A 21,565-nucleotide genomic window follows, 5' to 3' on the forward strand; every position below is an offset into this window, starting at 1 on the left:
AATTATCTAGATAGCTGTAGTGCTGTAAACATTGTATTTCACACATATAATTGCCATCTGCTTTGTCACAGCAGTTCGTTATAAAAGTGCTTGCTTTAAAGACATAGGAAGGAAGTGTGCAACACAACGTATTCACACCCATGAAATGTACACATACAGACATATTGTAGATATATTGTTGCAATTTAGTTTAAGTTCCTCTCCACTCAAAATGTGGTTTGCTTTTTACCCTGCACAGACTTTGGCGTACTGTGTGTTGGCGTGTTTTGTTTTTTCTATTCCTCGAACAAAGAGTGAAAGTTTATCTGTGTTGACTTTATACATAGTTTATTTTGTCTTAAACTAAGTTTTAGTTCAAGATGTGTTCAGATGAGTAGAAGTTTGCGGCATTAAACCAGTTTGGAAAGCAATCATGAGCCAATGTGCAGCACACTCTGTACAAATACAAATATAAGTGTAATAATTTGGAGCCTCCAGTGCAAAAACACTGCAGACAGACAAGACAGGAGATCTGGTATCTATGTTTGATTTTTTAAATGCATATTCACAGTTTATAGATTTCACAATAGAACCATGGTTTTATTCATCACATTACTACTGTGTGTTATGTATTAAACACATAATATCTGATCTTTAACTTTAAGAAGTAATTATACTATTATCTATAAATGCAATAATAAGAAATTAACTGAGAACAGACCAAAGTAATTACACGGCACAATCTATTCTGTAATATTTACTTTTGGCCTCTAGAGGACAGTGTGAAACAGATTAAAGTGGTGATTTAAAGGAAGTAAAACAGTCCTTTCACACAGACACTGTACAGTAAACCTACTCTCAGTACTGATAAATAAAAAGGATGAATTAAATCTGTGACTAAAATATTACTTTTACATTATTAAACAATTAGTGTTTAAGTGCAAAATAAATGATTTCAAAGAAGAGACAGGACCTGATGAATATCTGAATATCTAACTACACTTTTATTGTTTGTGATACAGGGGAACAATAAAGAATTCATTATGGAGTGGAGAACGTACTGAGGCAACCACATGACAAGTATCAAAGAGAGGAAAACATCACACAGACTGTTGTCATAACAACATATTGCAATGAACACAAAGTACCATCTGGTATGAGATTTTTTAGACGCATGGAGAGGACAAGCCGATAGATAATTATTTCCTAGGAATAAGAATTAGACTGAATGAGCAGCCTCCATATGAGCACTGTGTTGGTGAAAACAAGAGTGAGAATTATGTAGTAAAGGGAATAAGATCACTATCAAAGCAGAACATGGATGTAACCTTTTATTGAGGTCAAAGAGCCAACAGTGAGAAGTCACAAGCCACAAAGAGGAAATGCAGTTTACAGTAAGTTGTGGGAAAGTCTGCTTTAGTCTGTATTTCACAAGATGGACTGAAAGGTACTAGTTAGGAGACCAGAGGAAGTTCAGATTGCACAACGTTCTTCCAGCCAAACGTCCTCATTCACGGTTGTTACCAGCTCGCACACATTAATCACACACATTAATCTGTATTCAATCCAGGTCCAGACTGACCTTGAGCATTTCACCTGAGGTATGCGCTTTGCATCCATTAAGTCGACGTGGTGTAAAACCATCTCACAGCATCAGCGTGAAGTGTCTATTACCACCGTCTTATTTCCTGTTTATATGGCAACTGCCTCAACATCCTGTTTTTAATTACTTCTCTCCAGCAGCAGATGCTTCTCACAGCAACCTGCTGTGGATTACTCCCCTGAGAACTAATGTGCTGTGACAGACCCCACTTTTCCAATCAATAACTCGCCCTAAATCTGCCATCTCTGTGCCTGCCAAACACACTCCCACTTCTAATGGCACATCATTTTCTTTAAGGGGGTGTAATTGCAGACAGTGGAAAGCTGTAGCCTTTTGTGTTCCAACTACGCAGATACTGTAAAGGAATCTAAAAGTGCAGAAACTACAGACCACAGTCGACACAGGAAGTGATGGGGGCTTTACACAGCGTTCAGTCTCGCCACCATTTCAATCACATTACCCTTTGAGAAAGCATTCACTTCCCTGTTTTGGCTGTTGGAGCACAGCACTTATGAATCGCTGTGCCACTTCATAAACCTGTTGGTGCACGTTTGCTGATGTTTGTTTGATTTTTGTGGTAAGTAATTTATTGTCCATGCGATGCTACGTGGTCACTTTGACCTTTAGGATGGGGGGGAAAATGTAAGTTCGACTGTCGCGTTTTCTGCCAATGTGCTACATGTGGGTTTTGTTTCCTAGTTTTAGGACAAACTGTTTTAAATCAACTTGTTTGTTTCATTCCTCGTGTTTCCATTAATTGTTTTTACTGTAGCATTTTAAATGATCACTCACAAATTACATTAGACAGTACATGAAGGGAAGATGTCACATGATTTCTCATCAAGTCACAGCATCAGTCTCTCAGGGTTAAAATTGCACTTCCACATTTTTACACTCACCACAGATACTGTTACTGTATAATTTCTACCCTGTAATTAATATGTTACAATAATATACTTAATATACATTGTTTTGCTGTTTGCTGGACTGTTTATCATATTGTTTGTTAAATGATACATCTCCATTTGGCTTCCTCGGTCTTTCACAAGACAGCTGCACTGCAACTTTTAAAAATAAATATTCAAATAACAGAGCAACAAGTTCTGCAAACTGTGAAACATGTTCTATTTGTGTTCCCATTTAAAAGCAGCCTTTAGCTATTTCAACCCTAGTGTTTTGTAATAAACCTCCATTTTTCAACGTTTTTCACATTGTGCCTTTGCTAAACTGTTTGTTTCTTCTTAGATGTGACGTTTGTGCAAACTAAAGAGGGATTCTACATAATGCTCAACAGTAAGCTGCATTTCCAAGTTTTGCCACTCATATAATTTATAACTCAAACTTCAATCTTTATTTGAATAAAAATTGTGTTTAATTGAGGCCTTTTTACCTTTTCTGTACTGTCTCTGTAGCATGTAGTGAGTTTGTGACAATGAAAGTTAAACTGTGGGATAAATGTCTGACCAAATTTATTCCTGCTGAATTCTGTAAGTTTCAGTATGAAGCTGGATCCAAACAACTCCAACATGTCTACGATTTCAAGCCCAGAGCAGGGACCGGTGGAGTACCGTATGGCAGGCCTGGTCTTCTACTGCTTCGTCTTCATCATAGGAGTCATAGTCAACCTCACTGCTTTGTGGGTGTTCGCCCTCACCACCAAGAAGAGGAACTCTGTCACCGTCTACATGATAAACGTAGCAGTGGTAGATCTCACCTTTATCCTGCTGCTTCCATTCAGGATGGTCTACCACCACCAGGACTACTGGCCCTTTGGTGATGTTTTCTGCCGGATCAGTGCTGCTCTCACCATTTTCTACCCCTCCATGGCTCTGTGGCTGTTTGCGCTGATCAGTGCTGACCGCTACATGGCCATTGTTCAGCCAAAGCACGTCAAAGAGCTGAGAAACGTCCCCAAGGCCGTGGTGGCCAGTGTGGGAGTTTGGCTCATGACTTTGGGCAGCACTCTACCCTTGCTCTTCTCTGAAAACGACCCCGATCGCATCTCCAACTTCACCACCTGCGTCAAGATGCAAGACATCATTTACATGCGCCATGACAACCCCGTCAACTTTGTGCGACTCATCTTCTACTTCCTGGTTCCCATTTGTATAATGATTGGCTGCTACGTTGTCATTGTGGATAATCTGATTCATGGTCGCACCTCGAAACTCAAACCTAAAGTGAAGCAGAAGTCCATTCGGATTATCATCACACTCATTATTCAGGTGTTGGTATGTTTCGTGCCTTTTCACGTGTGCTTAGTGCTCCGTTTGGTGGGGAATGGCGTAGATGGAGGCTTTAGTACATGGGCAGTCTTCACCACCTTCCTGATGAACATGAGCACTGTGCTAGATATTATTCTGTACTACATTGTCTCCAAACAGTTCCAGGACAGGGTGATCAGTGTGATTCTGTACAGGAACTATCTGCGAAGTGTGAGACGAAAAAGCAGACACACACACACGGGCAGCGTTCGATCAATGAGCAACCTGACCAGTGCAATGATATGAAACAGGCAACAAACTTTTAAACTGCACACCTAAACAGTATGTACTGTTTCCGCTTTGGCACAATGTAACACTGAATGCATCGCTGTGTACATGGTTCATTATCAAAAGGATCAAAACTTGCAATTAATTTCCAAGGTGTAATTTACACTCACAGTATGGGTGTGCTGCTGTTGTGGCAAAAACATCTGTGTTCAGAGCTGATTGACTCACCCATGAGACTTGAGATGTTTTCTGTGCATCTTTGCTCTGGCAGACACAGCACGGGTGTCTGTGGCTCAGGTGGAAAACATGCAGACGAAAATAAATCGTGTAATCCTTTAAAACACAGCCCACAGTATTTCACCGTGTTTGCTCTGTTATTGTGTGTAAACCATCAAACTCTTCTCAATTTTCTAACTACATTTAGAGACCCGATGGCCAAGACGGGGGGGAAAACCCACAGGAAACTATGGTGGGCTAAAGGTTGCTACTTCTGTTTGGTGTTTGTCTGCACTGTATTTTTAACTTCGCCCCTGCAGCACATTGCAGCAACATAATGACTGAGTGAAGACAACCTCAAGCTGCATGAGGTCATGCACATGAGGTGCACCAATTTGTCTGAGTGGTGCCACTTTGTCATATTTGGAGAGCTTAATGACAACCATTTGAGACAAGGGGTAATTGAAACACACACCACAAGTCTCCTGAAAGATGCTACAAAATGTACTGACCAGGTGATGGCAGCATGGCACAGCTAGATCTCATCTACCTGCTGTGCAAAACCGGGCTTTCTTTACTTTTAATGTACACAGTGTAATATTTCTGAGTGTCTACTTTGTTTGTACGTGTGGTTACATTTGAACCATTTAAAAAAAAAGGAAATATTTTACTTTTTTAATGGTAAAAATACTAATTCCACCCCTCTAAGTGAAGTTGTTAACTACGGTCATTATAGCTTCCTCAAGCCGGAATCTGACTGAAGTGTGTTTATGGTGCAATGCAAATTCTATTGATTAGATGTTAAATGATTCAGTCACTTGAAGTGCATTTACAGTAACATCGCCAGGAGATGTCAGCGAGGCCATTTACTAGATTTAAAGCAAACGTAACCTTAAAAGATAAAACCTTGTTTGCTTTACTGTCAGCGCTCTGCTGAAGGCACAAGCACCACGGTGCAAGATCCTGCAATTTAACCTCAATTTATTCCTCATATGACAGACAAGGGGTGTGTTAGAAGGTATTGAATGTGTGACAGTTCTGTCTCCGTGTAGAGACTTTAATTTAAATGAAAGAAAAAAAAATAAAACAGTGTTTATATGTGACAGCTCTGATATGGAGTTAAGAACTGATTTGGTGTTGCCACTTGCTAAAATAATCAAGTTACTGTGTCTGTCACACCAACACAGTCATAACTGGATTAGACAGTGAGTCAGTGTAGCTGAGTAACTATGTAGCGTCTTATACAATTAGACAGGCAGGGAACATTGTGGTGTAACCACATCTACCATATCAGTTCTCGGAAAAGACTGATGAGCTGCAAACCCGACTAAATAAATGTTCCTACTGTGAAATTCCTTAAAGAGAGGATGGGTTTATTTATGTTTTCTTACAAGACTTCTCATGAGATAAGTTAAGGTAGAGTTAAGAGTAGAGATCGACTTCACCATCTTGTGCTCAGCTGGTTTGCGCGTCGTTCGCGGTCACGACATTGCCAGTCTAGATTTACGCTGTGTTTAATAAAGAGGAGGCAGATTACAAGATTTCCTTCCCACATGGAATTCTGGGAACTGCAGTTCATCACATGGTGATAGGTTTATTGGTTGGTGGACTACAAGTGGATTTATAGCCAAGAGGTCAAAGGTCAAATGAAACATCAGAGGGTCGTCTATCTGTCCCACCTGTTAGTCATCAAAAGAAAAACCAGCCACGCAGCTCACAGCAACTGGCATTTAAAACAATTAAGTTTCCTGTCAAGTCCCTGTGATGAATTATCCGGAAGCTTTACCCGCTGTAATTCTAAATCTTCCCAACAAGTGCCTTTGTTGTAGAGAAATTAATGAAAACAAGATTGTCTTTCATAGGAGCTGATCTAACAGCGCGACAGCCAGCTGCTCTTCTTTGGGAATAAAAACAGTCAGCATTAAACACAGCTCAGACAAAATACTTTTTTTTCTACCACTCGTGTGGAAAACAAATCAGGCGGCGAGCGCAGTGGCCATCTGTTTTGTTATTTGATATGTGTGAATACATGTTGTAATGACTTTGTTTGCGAATCACTCTGCGCGGCAGAACACACAAGAGCTCTCGAAGTGCTGGAGTGTTCAAAGCTAATCATATAATTGGACACAATAGTCGATGACAAATGGAGACGCTTGGAGCCAGCCAGCTGGGGAAGTGAATATGTAATCATTGTAAAATCATATCATTTTTGCATATTTGAAGACAGCTTAATAGAGTTTGCGTGTCAGCACAGTATCAAATGATGATCAGACACAGAGTTGGTGTATTTGTTTTTCTAAATAGTGTTTTGTTGGACTATTTATCTTTACCATGATAAAAGTCTTTCTCAAGAGTTTGTGTCTCATATGGTCATTTATTTCTCACGCTATTATGAATACATTTGGACAAATGGTCCCCATGAATATGAAAACAGGAACACGGTACAGCAGTAAACAGCCTACAGGACTGATTACCGCTTTGTACCCCGGGGGCACAGCGGATGAAATAGCTACAAGTGGTAATGGTTGGAATAGACAAATAAAATAATGAATGAATGGTGAAAAGGCTGAAGGCAGAAGATAAGTGACTGAAATAGTTGCTTAATGAAAAATAGTTGGAATAGTTAGTTAATAGCAGTAGTGTAGTGTTGGTTTGAATGTCCAGCTCAGGTGGGGCAGCACATTCTGATCCTGACTGTATGTAGTTAATAATGTGAAGAAGCAGCTAGTTTCAATTCAAATAAACGTGTTTGGAACATGGTGGGTGGTGTGAACACTCGGTTAAAGCTACAGAAACGTTCTTACGTGTGGATTTTCACAGTATAACTTCAAAAACACACACCTGAAGCAGCAACAGCAGCAGCAACAGAACGTGTCGCAGTTTGGTTTGAAGCACCGTACCATTAGTCTTCATGTTGTTCCCATTAGAGACCGCGCGCACATGAAAGAGAGCCCGTAATGTCGTATAGATACTGTACACATCCAGCCTCGTCTGGGCCTCCTCGTCTACTGTACGGCATTAGCAACAAGCAGCTGCCTGCATTTACATCGTTTAGCGTTTCTCTCAGGGCACTTTAATACACTGAACCTCTCCCCTGGTAAACTTTACAATAGGATGTTGAAGAATACTCCTGGTCGGCCATAGGAAATGAGAGGCACATGTGTGTGGATGTAGAGGCACAACAGTGGGTTCCCCCCTGTGATGCTGAGCTTAAGGGCTGCACAATGAGACTAATGGATTCCTTTTGTGGACAAAACTAGGTTAAGCACATGAGCTATTGTTCTTATCTGTGGAAGATGTAGAACTATTATGTAGGGAACCGTGTGAGGTATTCCTTTTGTACATATATTTAGCCAGAATAGCTTCTCCGAGGTAATCTTTTCCTTTTGGCAATCGCAATCTACTCCCGCATTGTCTCTCGTCTCCATTAAAAGGAGATAATCTACTGCAGGAGTTTCAAATGCTACTAAACTGACTCCAATTGACCCAGCAGTTAGCGGCGAACAGGAGGAGAGGAAATGTATGGCCTTGATTACAGCTGTGTGTCTATTTTAGCAGATTGTTCTGTTGCCCATTCACAAACACACACACACACACACACACACACACACACACAGCCAGCCACCATTAGCACATATAAATAATGTAGGGCCCTCATCTCTGCTGTTTTTTCCAACTCTCTACTCAGCTAAGTGCCTGCATGGAAACCTTGGCCTCCTCCTTGTCAGGTTCTCCATAGATTAGTATAAGATTTATTTTAAGTCTGTAAAGCAGCGTGTTCTTGACAAGTGTTCCGCTCAGTGCACGTGGGAATGTCTTTAATTTTATCATGTGAAGTGGAATAGAAGCTCCAGTGGGGCCTGTGTCAGGTTGTGTTAATATTTAATCTGGTCTCACTTCGGTTTCCTCATGATCCGCTGTATCGTAAGAGCTGGATGAGAAAGCAACATTACAAGACGGATAAAGAGACATGAGTAAAGACACTGTAGCTCCAGGATGCTGTCTCACTCAGGATGTAGTGCTGTGAAAAGCTTGTGAAGACACCATTATGAGATTCCACTGGTGTCTCTCGTCGGTGCCGAGGCCGGAGCCACGGCGCAGTGTGTCCTGAACGGTGAGTGGTATGATGGCAGCTAACGCTAATGCACTCATTTCAAGCTGATGTGCATTTAAAGAGGGCTGACTGACAAATTTAATGTGAAAGCAGGTAGAGAGAGAGGTTGGAAGAGGTGTGTGTGCAAAGAAAGGAAGAAGAAGAAGAAGGAGGAGGACATAGCTTTGGACTGTGGAGTGTGTGTGTGTGTGTGTGTGTGTGTGCAGGAGAGACATGGAGGAAAGAATAGGAGGGAGGGAAGGTGGGAAGAGCGAGCAAGGCCTTTCGCTTCCTCGGTGTGCACATCACGTCTCCTCTCCCTGAGCTCAATTACAGGATTGATACTCAGAGAGGAAACTTCATCATGTCGTACAGATGTCTTCACTGCGAGAAAGAGGAAGAAGACGCATGTTGTCATTTAACATGACATGGTCTGCGTTCATTCAAAACAAACAAAATGAGAAACAGTTGGACTATAGGCTTCATTATAGGCCGGTAATAAATACGGAGCACGGGTAAAGAGTGCACACTCACGGGAGGAGGCAAATACTTACTGACTGAGGAATGAACTGGAGGTGGCCGTGCTTGTTGGACAGAGGATTTAACAATTCTTCTGAGTGAATTAATCTAAAACAATAACTTGTATAAGCAATAATACTCTCTCAGTGAGCTATTCAGCTCCATCATAGTAAACATTTTTTATAACGCAGACAGCTCTATAAAGTGCTTTAGGCATCATTGGGCTCAACCGTCATTAGTCAGTGCCTGTGTGTGAATCAGAATAAAAGCACCGTGTTGGTGATGCTGCGCAGACACAGGCCCCGTATCTATTTTACACTGTTTCATTTCAAACAGTGACACAAGCGGAGAACACACTCCACAACAATGGCCGTGTTTTGCTTTAATTTGATTAGGTTTTGTCTCAGCAAATGCCAAGTCCTGTTTTGCCTCAAGAACATATCTCTTAATCACGTTCCATCCAGGCTGTGTCTTTCATCTAAATCTCACAGCCGTGGCTCACACCCAACTTTATTTTGCTGAAAGGTAGAAAAAAAAAAAAAAAAAAGAAAGCACACACACACACACACCACACACACCACACACACGCCAGCATGCACACACACACATGCGCACACACACACATCCAACAAGGGGGAATACAATGACAAAAGCCCAGCTCTCATCTCTGTCATATAAAGTGATGTTTTGTGTTTAGCTGTGTGCAACTGAGGTGTGTGTGTGTGTGTGTGTGTCTGTCTGTAGGGCTCAGATCCATGTTGTTTGGTTTGTTTCTCCATTAAGAGAGCTGTAAAGGAGAGGGAACAGATGGCTGCTGGCCCGCTCTGTCCTGCATCCTCTCACAACTGCCACACTTCCTGTGCGTCCATTAATCTTCTCTCACTACTCCTGCAGCACAACTTTATTAAAACAACTCAGGAGAGAGCGAACAACAAGCCCGCGCAGCTGTCAGGAGCAAAAGACAGAACCATTCGTCCACAGAAGAACAGCCTTGGATTTCTAGGCGCATCTGTAAAACAGCTCGACCAGATTCCGGTCGGCTTTGAAGCAGAGTCTGCAAAGCACTCACTGTAGTAGAGACACAATAAATGCTCATTAGAACACAGCTGGAACTGCTGTTATTGAGGAGTTCATCGGCATACTTTGTCAAACTTCAACACGTGAGGCTCGAGCTCCCCGCCTGGGACAGACTACTGGTTTTTTCCTGCTCTAAGAGGATGTGTGAAATGCTGTGCAATAGTAAACGTTGGCCTGAGTGATGGCTTTTAAAGACGAAATCTACAGCACAAGTAGTGTGAGATTGTGCATCTTGATGTCATAGTGTTAACCGTTTCATTGCAGTGTAATACAACTTAAACAGAAATACTGTAAGTAACTGTATAAATTCACTGGACAACTGTTAGTAATACAGGAGGCCTGTGCACATTCACATGTAGCTCGCTGTCATGACAAATATTGCAGGAACACAGCTCTATTTGGCCCCGTGCTCTGTGTCCGTAGCAGTCAGCGAGTAAATTGAAAAATCAATTCCAATTTAAATTATTGGAATAAAGAACTCCAGCAGCCATAGATGAAAAAAAAAGAAGAAGAAGCAGAAAAAAAAAGCTTCTTCTTCTTCTAGATCCCCTTTAATTGGAAAGTCATTTCTTCAGGGTATTCTAATGGTTCTGAGGGAAGATTGCAAAATAAAGTTGATGAGCTGGGGGGAGGTTAATAGAATGCGCTTGTGTTTGTGTGTGTTTGACTGACCCTGTGTGTTTTCTTTGCTCTGCCACGCAGTGTTCGGTCTTCCCCTCCCTTATGACAGAGGCACCAAATGAAGACTAATCCAGTGGGCTCACACACACTCAGACATACACTCCCTCACGCCTGTGGTCATTCGTCTCATCCATCTGCTATCTGGGGGAGTGTCGGGGGCTCTTGGGTCAAACTAAATTAACCATCCCTCGCTCACAATTGTAAAAATGTAATTGACTTAATATAAAACCAACCCTGGTGATTTGGATACTCCGGCTGTGAGTAATTTTCATAAAAGCTTACAGACGCCACTTCACATCTGAAGCAGCTTCAAAGTCTAATATTGAATTGATGTGCGACATGACGTAAAGTGGCTGGTTGAAAACTCTATAGTCAACTTTGTGGTTGGAGCCAATTTAAAAAAAACATTAGAACAATGTGAGTTATTGATAATGAAACGATTTGTTCTGTAAATAATAGTGAATACTTTCCAAATCTTTAAAACTTTTCTTTGCATAATGAATCCTTAATTACTGACACTACTACCACGCATCACCCAATTCTCTTCTGTCCTAAGGGACAAAGTGTAACGACGTGTTAAGCAGCCAAATAAAAAAGTTGGACCTCTCTAGGTGACACACCTAGTGAGGAAGAAAATCCCTTCCTGCATTTATTGGTTTAACACTGTGTCTGTAGCTCCAAGTGATTATCCAGTGTGTCACTCATGTAACATATGACAATGTCTCTTTACAAACAGAATATCCACATTGCCTAACGCCTCTTCTGCATACCGGGTGCCTCTTCAGGCTGCTCTCTGCATATCTTTGTGCAGAGACCCTTCCCACCTCCATCATTCTTGCTGTGTGACCATTATCACTTCAATATAAGCCTTAAATTGGCACGTCGCCCTCCACAGGGAAGAGCACTGCCAGCATTTGCCTGCATTAGAAAAATATCACCTAGCAGTTCCATTTATCTTGTTTTGCATCAACTGCGTATTATCCGCCACACAATCTCATGCAAAGTGGATCTACCTTTCTTTTCGGCCCCGTCTCGTTCCAACCTGGTCCGAGACCTTTCTGCGCAGCCTTGTTGACATTAAGGAGGCGCTGTGCAGAGACATTTCCATTCAAGAAACTTGTTGACATAGTTATCAGACATCAAAGAGCCTTGTGTCATTTTGAAAAGGCCTTACGAGAGTAATGGAGATGTTAAAGGGCGTGTTGGCCCCAAATATCACAAAGGGATGAGAGGATATGAGCATGCTTTGACTGAAAGCCTGAAAGCAGACAGAACATGGGTAAAAAAAAAAAAAAAACAATAACTCTGAAATGCATTCACTACAGAGAGAGAGAAGAGAGCGCTCGGCTCCATTTCCGCCTAAGAAGCGCAGAGTTAAAAGGTGGCCCCTGTACAAATGAAACTCAATTTCACGCCACATTATCCCTCCCTGTTCTCTTTCCTGGCTTTCATTTTCATTAAGACCAGAGACAATCATAAATTAATAATTACTGCCGAATGTCTAAGCGCAGGCCGCAGTCCTGTAGCCCTCCCCTCGCCTCTGTGGTCTTCCATGTTCACGCTTGCAAAATGTTAATTTAGGTAATGTGGCCTGGCCCTTGTCAGATAAAACTGTTTTGTAGTTTCGCTAATACATAATGGTCTATCTGATTAGGTGACATTAGTCCTATCTTTCAGACAATCAGCCTGCACCTTCCTAATGTCTCTTCACAGACTCAGGGCACCACTGAGTTAGAGACATGCAATATTACTACTTTCACTAAATGGCCATCTCCTGGTCATAATGATGAGCTAAAAATGAGCTCGGCCGGGGTTAACAATGCAGTTGACACTACGCCGAAGTATAAATACAACTTCATTTCTCTGCTGTGAAACTTTATCCTTTATCCAGTGTCACGATAAACACTCTGCTTGAGCTGGTCGAGCAAACAGCGAGCAACAATAAACTGTGGGACGCAATATTAGGCAAACCAACAACAAAACAAGGAGCAGGATCATGTGGAATAATCGCGTCTGGATGATGTCTTCATGAGCACATCTCCACATCAAGCCCAGCAAATAAAGCTCGTGCGGCTCTCAGCGCTCTGAATATGCAATCAGCAGTGTGTTTTCCACACTACGGTGAAGTGAAATGCAACAACACAGCTATAACGCACATTTGGTATTTAAAGTCATCGTGCCTCATGGTCATATTTGTACTGAATTGAATTTATTACAAAATGTGCAGTGATATGAAACATGTAGCTGCAGGGCCTGTTCTCTCAGATGCCAGTGCAGAAAAAGGCATCAGATAGGGGGAATATTTGAGTACTAGCTGTGAACAGCCCACATCTCACGAGCTCATTGGAGGCGAGAGGAGCGAATCTCTCACTGCAGCAAAGAGAAGGAACGATTGAGTCATTAAATGGATAAAGTGGACGTAATGTCAGAGTTTCTTTCACTCCACAGCGAGCTTAAGTTTCGAGAGGAGCCGAACTCGACGAGAAGCACAGCATCACGACAGATTGCCCATTGTGTCATATTGTTCTTTCAAGGTTGATTGAAACTTTAACCTCATTTTTAATAAAATGAAGAAAAGCTTGAAATATTTCGGGGCCTTGAATTTTTACAATGCAGCTTTGAATTATGCAGCAATCAGTCAATTATTTATCTGTGTGGCTGTGTTACGGCCATGCTTTAAAAAGCATGCAAAATGGGAATGGGCCTAGCCTGCTGTGTCAACACATTTCACTCAGAATTGCTTACTAGAGGAATTTGTCTCCCAATGTCAATTTGAGATTTTTTAATGCGTTTTAAGAGCTGTACCAGTTACAGTTGGTCTAAAATGATCCTTGCAGATAGGGATCGCGTGTAAATAAAGTCGCCCAAGAACGGTCTGTGCAAATAATCATTACCAGACAAGACATGATCACAGAAAACAGAAGAATCTGACAAATCCAACATCTTCCTAACAGCTCCCTCAAGGCCTGAGTATTATTTAAAGTGAATCCTGATCCTCCAGCATGAACAACTGGCTAAAGGAGTGTTTATATTATGGTGATATATTGTGAATTAGCGTCATACACTTGAAAGTACACATGAAATTATTTATTTACAGTGAGCTTGGTCACACCCTCATTTACATATTTCTCTTCTAGCCTATGCATTTGATAAACACACACACTCGCACTCATTCACACTCCTGTGAAAAGAAAGGAAAACGCACACAAGATGTTCTTATCGTTGCATTACGCACACATTTTTTTGTCTTTTTTTTTTACTGCTATACAAAGTGAAGAACAATATGCTCATTTGTTTTTCTACAGCACAGCATACCTGCAATGTTTTTTAGGCCACACATAACACAGAGAAAATAGTTAAAAGCCTGAGGGCTGATTGTAAAGGTCTCAAGAAACACAACAGTGACTCAGAATTGCTAAAAAAAAAAAAAAAAAAAAAGCTGCTGCTCCCCTCCCACCCCGACCCCAACATTTCGCCAACACTTTGATCAGATCATCCTGAACTGTTGTGTTTGGCTGCCTCAGTTGTGATGATCTATGTGTTTCTGTGTTCGCAGCTGTAGGTGGAAATGTTAAATCAGCGTCACGTCGGACGTCGAGCTCAGGCCGTTCGGCATTGTCAACACACAGGATTGTGTCCAAGACCTAAGGCAACATAGTTAACTCACATAGTTTATCATCAACATGTTAACTTTATTTGAATTTGAAATACAATGAGATGATTCGAGAAGCTATATAAGTTATCAGTGACAACAGACCTAGACACTCCATTGAGAACAAAAAGAACAAACACATTGTGAACATGGGACACGTCTCCTTCCTTCTCCTCCTGTCTTGATTGTAACACATAAGGTTTAAACTGGTTTGCAGTTAAAGGACTGACATCAGCGTATGTCTAGAGAATATACACAGGTGTTTTCAGCACCGAGATTCAAACGTCTTTAGGGAAAGTAACAGGAAGAATTATAACTTAACGTTTTTTTCGTTTTTATTTTTTTTATTTTCAGGATTTCATGAAACGCTCTAAAAAACTGTGTGTGTGTGTGTGTGTGTGTGTAGGTTCAACAGGGATTTAAGCAATCATTAAATGGAGTCCGGATAGAAACGTGTCGTCTATCTCAAGCCGACACGCGATCGCAATCATTTGGGATATTTTCTTTTTTAAAAAAGCATCGAGAGGTGCTGACTTTTGAGTGCGTCTCATGACAAAAAATGTACAGTAAGTTCCAAGAAATATTACCTCTGTTACAAAGATTACAGTACTATTGACAGCAAAAGTCTTCATTTTGAAAGTGAAATGATAATTATGTTTTGAAAATCATCTGGGCTTGAGTTGAGTCAACCCTAGTATTTGTTCAGCACAATATAGGATTTATTAAATATCATAATTCCAGGACAAACATTTACATGCCTGCATGCTTTCTCACCAAAATGGCAGCTATAGGAAAGAATGATGGCTCAGAAATAGAACGAAACAAAACTGTAGGTTTATATAAATGGTGGTATTGTTTGCCTAATAGCTCTACTGCATACACAATACCTCTTAACGTTATATACACATACCTTATCAGTCCACTCGGGTTCGATAGAACGAGTCTTCCTATCATTATCATCAGATCTTGTATATACAACAATGGTAAAAAGGAAACTTGATTGTATTGTCATCTAATTTAGAAAACATGTAAATCAAACATCAGTCTTCTCTTTTGATGAACACATGGATAAATTCACATTTTTTCCCCCCACAAGGTTCATTTCCACGTGTCATTTTTAGCTTCTCAAAATTCAATTTGAAATACAAAACAAAATTTCTGTCGAATTTCTTTTTCGAAGCTTTCTCGCTGGCTGAGATACAGTATAAAAATCTTCAGTGCTGTGAATTTACGAGTTATTACCAACAGTGTACCATGGGTACATTTTTACTGTGCTCACTAAATATGTTTATCCTTCACGTTGGCCAACCCCGTTTCGTCAAAACCTGCTTTTTCAACCTATTTGCTGTTGGCCTCTGTGATGAAAAAGACTTCTTATTCTACATTCAGACACAACCTCCTCCAGCATTTGGGTGAACACAGCATTTCCACTGAACTCCTACAAGCAGCTTGACTTCTTTCCACTACTAAATCAGCCTGGATAAAGGCTCTTGAGAATCTTCATGGGTTTTCTTTTCTTTCATTTTTTTTTTTTCCTTTTTTGTGAAATTTTTATTTCCTCCAGCTCCTCGCGGCCTTATCAGTACATCACTGTGGTTTTCAGGAACAGTCTTCCATCTGCAAGAGAGGACACACAGAGGAACCAAGGATTAGCCAACAGCTAACATCCTGCTGACACAAATGCACTATTCAGGATGTGACTGTTGATGAAACGTTAACTTTGAAATGTTGCCCTGTAGTCTTTCAATTTCAGCAGCGTTACTATGGAGCCATAAACCGATTTAAGCATAGGATAAAGTTAGCAACCGTGACAAATATGATTAAATATCGTGTACGGCAATGTATTTTATTACTTGCAACAAATATAACGAATAATCATGTTTGAAAGATGACATTTATTGAGGCGTCTCGGTAGTGGCAGAAAGAAGTAAATACAAAAGCATAACAGACTGAAAGAGAAAGTGGGAAAACCTTTTACATTTGCACTAAAGATCACATACAACATAGTTCATGTACAAATAACATTACGCTGTTGCATATTTTATTATCGTATTAGCACACAGTGTAAAAACCAGCCACGTTAACCACACTCAGGGCATCAGAACTGTGTGCCACGTGTGTTTAAGACATCTCTACTGATACGCTTGTTTGAACATAATACTGCACTCATGATATAAAGCACTCTCTAAGTGACATTTCCTGCATGGAAATAGTGTTTATTGAAAACGGCAGACACTCCTCTGCTACGTTATCTCCAGACACCTCCAACCTAACGAGCTTTGTCCATTTCCAGCAAACGCTCTTGTCTGAATGTTCGCCTGAGCGAGCAGCGCTGCTCCGACGCTGAGCTGGTAAAAGCATCTGTTAGGCACAGCTCAGGAGCATGTTTGACGTTTATTACCTTCACATTTCTTCTGCCGGAGAATGCTACAGTAATTCCTTTAAGAAGCACACCTCTCTATGGCAGTGCGCCTAAATAATTCAATGTTAAGGAGAAGCGCGCACAAAGACATTTAGCACTGCAAGTTGTTGGACATGACACAAGCTGTGCAGGACATCAGAGACGACACTCGAGTCCTAGTCCTTCACGCACATGAATGAGAGAATACACCTGCTTCCAGTGTCTGAGCACATTCACCTCTGCTGGTGAATCAAGCATCAAATTATTTTCTTTAATTAAAAACACATATTTCTCTAATTGCATCACTCAGAATTGTAACTTGTTTTCGCTCTATTTCAAATCCATACTCATTACAATTATTAATATTTTATCAATTAGTCCTGTTCTCCCCTTTTACACTGTGTTTTATGTATTGTGCACAAAGAGTGGAGTCAACAAAGGCTTGTTGTGTGTGTGTGTGTGTGTGTGTGTGTGTGTGTGTGTGTACAGTACAGTATGTGTGTGTTGGGGGGGGGGTTGGGGGGGGGGATGGGGGGTGTACAAACACACAGGCTAATTACCCAGCACTGCCGTGGGTCTCAAAGGCATTGCACTCTGGCTGCCTCTATTCAAGCAACAACCACCGACTTCTGTGTAAAAGTCATTACAGCATGAACGCAGCACCATACGAGGAGAGAAAGCCGAGGTGGGGGCTGAAGAGTGCTAAGAGTGAGGGCCAGGATACACAACTTGACACGACACACGTGCACACCTTTTATAACGAGAGCAGATGAAGCATCACGCGCTCACCTCACACTCTGCCTGCCCGCCCGCCCAGCTCGGAGCGGTTTATAGGGGTGTTAATGAAAACGAAGATGATTTGGCTATTTGCCGCGTGATGACATTTAATACAACGTCGAGAGAACGTTAGGTATGGCAGCATTTTTTCTCTAATAGATAAAATTATCATGGATGATGAGGAACGCCTGATAAGCAAATCGCACTCGTTGAAATCCTTTTTCAAATTAGCGCGCAGTCCTATTACAAATGTTGAAACATCTGCTTCACATACAGGCGCAGAAAAACTGGTGACGTCTTGACACGTTGTTTTATGAAAGACCGTCTCATTAAAATATGTTAAAACTTTAGTATTTTTATATTCAAATCAAGATGAAAAGTTCATTAAAGAGAATAAATATTTCATTAGATGCTAAATAAAACAAAGGGAATTTTTGGCTTCTCTCAGCATAAAATTCCTTTGAAAGATTAATTAATACATGTAAATTATGCAAATTATGCCCATGCAAATATTTTATGAAGACAATTAAGGGATCCATTAATTACAGTCTTTTTTGCTTCAGTGACATTCATTCATTTAATTTTAATTTCACTTTAACTGTTTTGATGTTTAATCTTGCAACAAAGAACTTTATCTCTGTGCACAGGGTCGTGTAAACTCGCAGAACACATCGAGTGGGAAGCGGCAGGGAACCAGAGAAGATACTGGGGGAAGATATTCACATGTGCACCGTTGCCAGGCAGTACTGGCGAGGTACAGTCCCAGTAGCTTGCTTGCCTGTGAAAAGAGCCACGTTCCCTCTTGGACCCGATTCAAAACAGTGTAAAAGCAATTAATAAACACAGACTGTGTTAATATCGCAGAATTAGAGAAGTGTGACAAAAGACAAATAGAAATAATTAGTTCTCTAAAATTATGCCCTCATTATTTTTTTTCCCCTCTCACTCTCTCCATTCGCCTCCCTGAGTCTGGAGTTGAGAATATACCCACACATTTCTCTCCGCTTTCATGCGAGTGATAGGCTTGTTTTTTCCCCTTCTGCTTGTGTAATTTATCAACATCATTTTTTGCCATTTGAGGTTAATTATACAGCGAGGCTTGCAGAGTAGAGCAGAGGAGACATGGGTGGCAGACAAATGCTTCTCTAATTGAACAAAAACACAAAGTGCAGCCTGTTATTCGGTTTCCTCCTTCATTCCACTGTTCAAGGCAATGATCAGAGTGATTGAGAGACTGCAAAAATTATATGCTCCGCAACTGCATCCCACTGTTCCAAACAGGGATCCGATGAAAATATTTAAAAAGAAAGCAAAGAAAGAGCTGGGCTTCGTTTGAACCTGGACTTTACATTTAAACACCAACGCTGTCATCGTAAGAAAGCAGCTTTAACATATTTGAGTCGACACCATCACACTACAAAGAGCCTGCTCTTCATATGAGTGTAAAATGTTAAAATTAAAGTGGCTAAATATACTAATTTGGTGTGAAATAGGGGGCTATAATTACACTGTATCTGGGAGTTATCTTTGTATTTAAACGATGACATATGGATTTCCTCGTTTTGGACATCAAACTGTTTCAGATCCCTGCAGTGACTGAATGACATTTAATTAGGAGGAGTCATCATTTCTCTTAGTACATTTTCTTTCTTTTTGCCCTTTCACAAAATATCAGTTCAAGTAGACTAATCAAACATTAAAGAGTTAAAAGGGACCTAACTTATTCCTGCATACAAAGATGAATATTTTCCACTTTTCACAGCAAATTACACGGAGCATTTTCTTGGATAAATTTGGCCCTCTCCCACTGATAAGGGCGGTTCTGAGCAGACGCAGCTGAGGCGTACTAAAGGAAGACGTTCAAGTAATAATGAGGATATTCAACCTTTGCAAGGTGTCTTGTATCTGGGTAAACACAGATAGCAGGCAGTCTACAGAGGTTATCACTAGAGCGCCCTTCCCCAAACACATACTGCACCCCCAAGGCTAACAAACAAACAAACCATTAAAAATGTACAAGGCTTATTCATAAAATGGATTGATTTGCTGCGTTTATTACCATCAAAGGGGGGATTCCACTGCTTTTTTTGGTTTTATGACTCATTAATGCTTCCTGAGCTGTAAACAAACCTTTCATTCTTTCACCACAACCTTCCACTGCAGGTTACGTATTGTACTATTTGACTTACTGTAATGTATGGAGTTTATTAAAACAAAGATCTATCGGAAGGATCACAGCTACTAAAAGTCAAGTAGAAGAACAATATTATTTCTGCACAAAACCAATGATCTTGACCCAGTGCTGTGGCCCAGATGGTGAGCTGTATGCCTGAACAGCAGGCACAGAAGCACTAATGTTCATAAACTGAAGCAGTGTGTGTGTGTGAGGGAGAGTGAAAGAGGAAACAGAGGGGGGGGGGGGGGGGGGGCGAGGTAGAGGGAAAGAGAGCAAGAGTGAGAGCCAGAGGAAGAGAGAGAGAGATTTATTGTCTCATCTGAGCCCCTGTACCTTGTATTGTCCTTTCAGCATCTGTTCTTCCACTGCTGCGGTCACTCTCCATCTCAGGGGTCAGAGAGTCTGAGAGAAGAGAGGGATCACCGCCGTTAAACATCCCTGACATCCACCTATCACAACGCCAGTTTCACAGCATCGTTCATTCAAAACAAGAGGATGAGCCTTCAAGCTATACCCCCCCCCCCCCCATTCCCCTCCCCAACATGTATTCAGACGTGTGTATTGGATGAATTGTGCTTTTTATGTGTAGTGGAAAACAAGACGCTTAAAACCTTTGAGCAACCTAGTTTGGAATAATTATTCAAAGTAAGTAAGGTAAAATATATACTTATATATAGCAATCAGATTTTAATTTTGTAGCTGGTCTAATAATTTCAGTGTGTATGCTGCTAATGGCAGACTTCACCAATAAACTGCACATGAAACAGTCACAAAATTACTGATTTAATTTGACAGATTTTTTCTTTCTTCTTCTTCTTTTTTTTTTTTTTTTTGCATAAAAGACATCTGTAATACTGACGGGCGCAGTAAAATGTAATTTTATTTGAAGTCAGCACATTCCTGTCTGATCACAGGCTAGTTTATATTCTGACAGTAAATCTTATTTTATGAGCTCATCGGTTTTGTATGTGAAACCTGAACTCTGCAAACAAGTAATGAACAAGTGTATATAGTTTTAGTACTCGAGTAACTGTAGTTACTTTCATCTTTACCTAAAACAATCTTGTAAATATGTACGTATTACACAACTACATGACACGTGAACATTGTGATGCTTTGTGGACTTTACTCATTCAAGATGGAACAACTCAAGTTCAAGACTGACACTAAATGAATCGACCAAAAATGGAACCGACAGATGTAAAGAAGTTAGAGCACCAGTGTTCATGGTGCAAACCTTAATATAATATAATGGAAATGGAAAGCAAACATGCATTTTAAAAGTTGGAAAGTTCTATTATGGACAAGTTGCAGCATTCAGCATTCAATCTATTTATTGATGTTAAAGTAGCAGTAGGATAATTTATTGTGTTATTTTATTAAATAACACAATAACATGTTACAAAACATTTATTATTTTATATTTATTCTAAATAATCACTTATATTTGCTTCATGTTACTTTTGGATGGGCACATTTTCCCTCATTTGTCCACTAGAACTCACAGTAAACATGCACAAGAGTAAAATGTACAGTAGGAGTATCTCACTGTGTAGCATCTGACCGTTGAGTGAACGCATGCTGTCAGAGGGCGAGGGCTGCTTCATACTCTGCTCAGCCTGCTCTCTCCTCTTGGATTCGTACTCCAGAGCTTCTTGGAGTTTCCTCTTGGCCTTCTTCTCCTTCTTCAGACGCTTCTGAATGATTGCTAATATGGGAAAAGATCACAAATGAGCTCTGGGGATAATTACTGGAGTTTGACTAAAATCTGATAATTGCAAATATTACATCTATCTAGAAGCAAATAATGATGAATGAATTAGACTATTTTAAAATATCTATTAAACTGCTATAGAAAAAGCAGCATCAATTAAGCCTACATATTTTATGATATATAAA

General features: G+C 40.6%; 2 protein-coding genes across 4 annotated transcripts in view; one reads left to right on the forward strand and one right to left on the reverse strand.

The window, feature by feature from the left end:
• Positions 1-1,905: 1,905 nt before the first annotated feature.
• Positions 1,906-6,643, forward strand: gpr18 (G protein-coupled receptor 18). Its single transcript, XM_026377234.1, has 3 exons — positions 1,906-2,159; positions 2,828-2,875; positions 3,075-6,643. The coding sequence occupies exon 3, from the start codon at positions 3,082-3,084 to the stop codon at positions 4,090-4,092; it is 1,011 nt and encodes a 336-aa protein (XP_026233019.1). The 5' UTR covers positions 1,906-2,159; positions 2,828-2,875; positions 3,075-3,081; the 3' UTR covers positions 4,093-6,643.
• Positions 6,644-14,331: 7,688 nt separating this feature from the next.
• dachd (dachshund d) overlaps positions 14,332-21,565 on the reverse strand; it is an 88,563-nt gene continuing 81,329 nt past the window's right edge. For 2 of the 3 annotated variants that reach the window (XM_026377151.1, XM_026377152.1), the window contains exons 9-11: positions 21,216-21,374; positions 20,000-20,068; positions 14,332-15,929 (exon numbers count right to left, since the gene is read on the reverse strand). In XM_026377151.1, coding sequence (XP_026232936.1) covers positions 15,892-15,929; positions 20,000-20,068; positions 21,216-21,374 — 266 coding nt within the window. In that variant the 3' untranslated portion in view covers positions 14,332-15,891. The remainder of the gene's footprint in view (positions 15,930-19,999; positions 20,069-21,215; positions 21,375-21,565) is intronic. The other variant, XM_026377153.1, reaches the window with a different exon arrangement.

Source organism: Anabas testudineus, chromosome 21 (genome assembly GCF_900324465.2).
Source record: "Anabas testudineus chromosome 21, fAnaTes1.2, whole genome shotgun sequence".
Taxonomy (NCBI): domain Eukaryota; kingdom Metazoa; phylum Chordata; class Actinopteri; order Anabantiformes; family Anabantidae; genus Anabas; species Anabas testudineus.

Excerpts from the sequence above, each read along its gene's own strand:
- gpr18 (XM_026377234.1), top strand. The coding sequence starts at position 3,082 with ATGAAGCTGGATCCAAACAACTCCAACATGTCTACGATTTCAAGCCCA.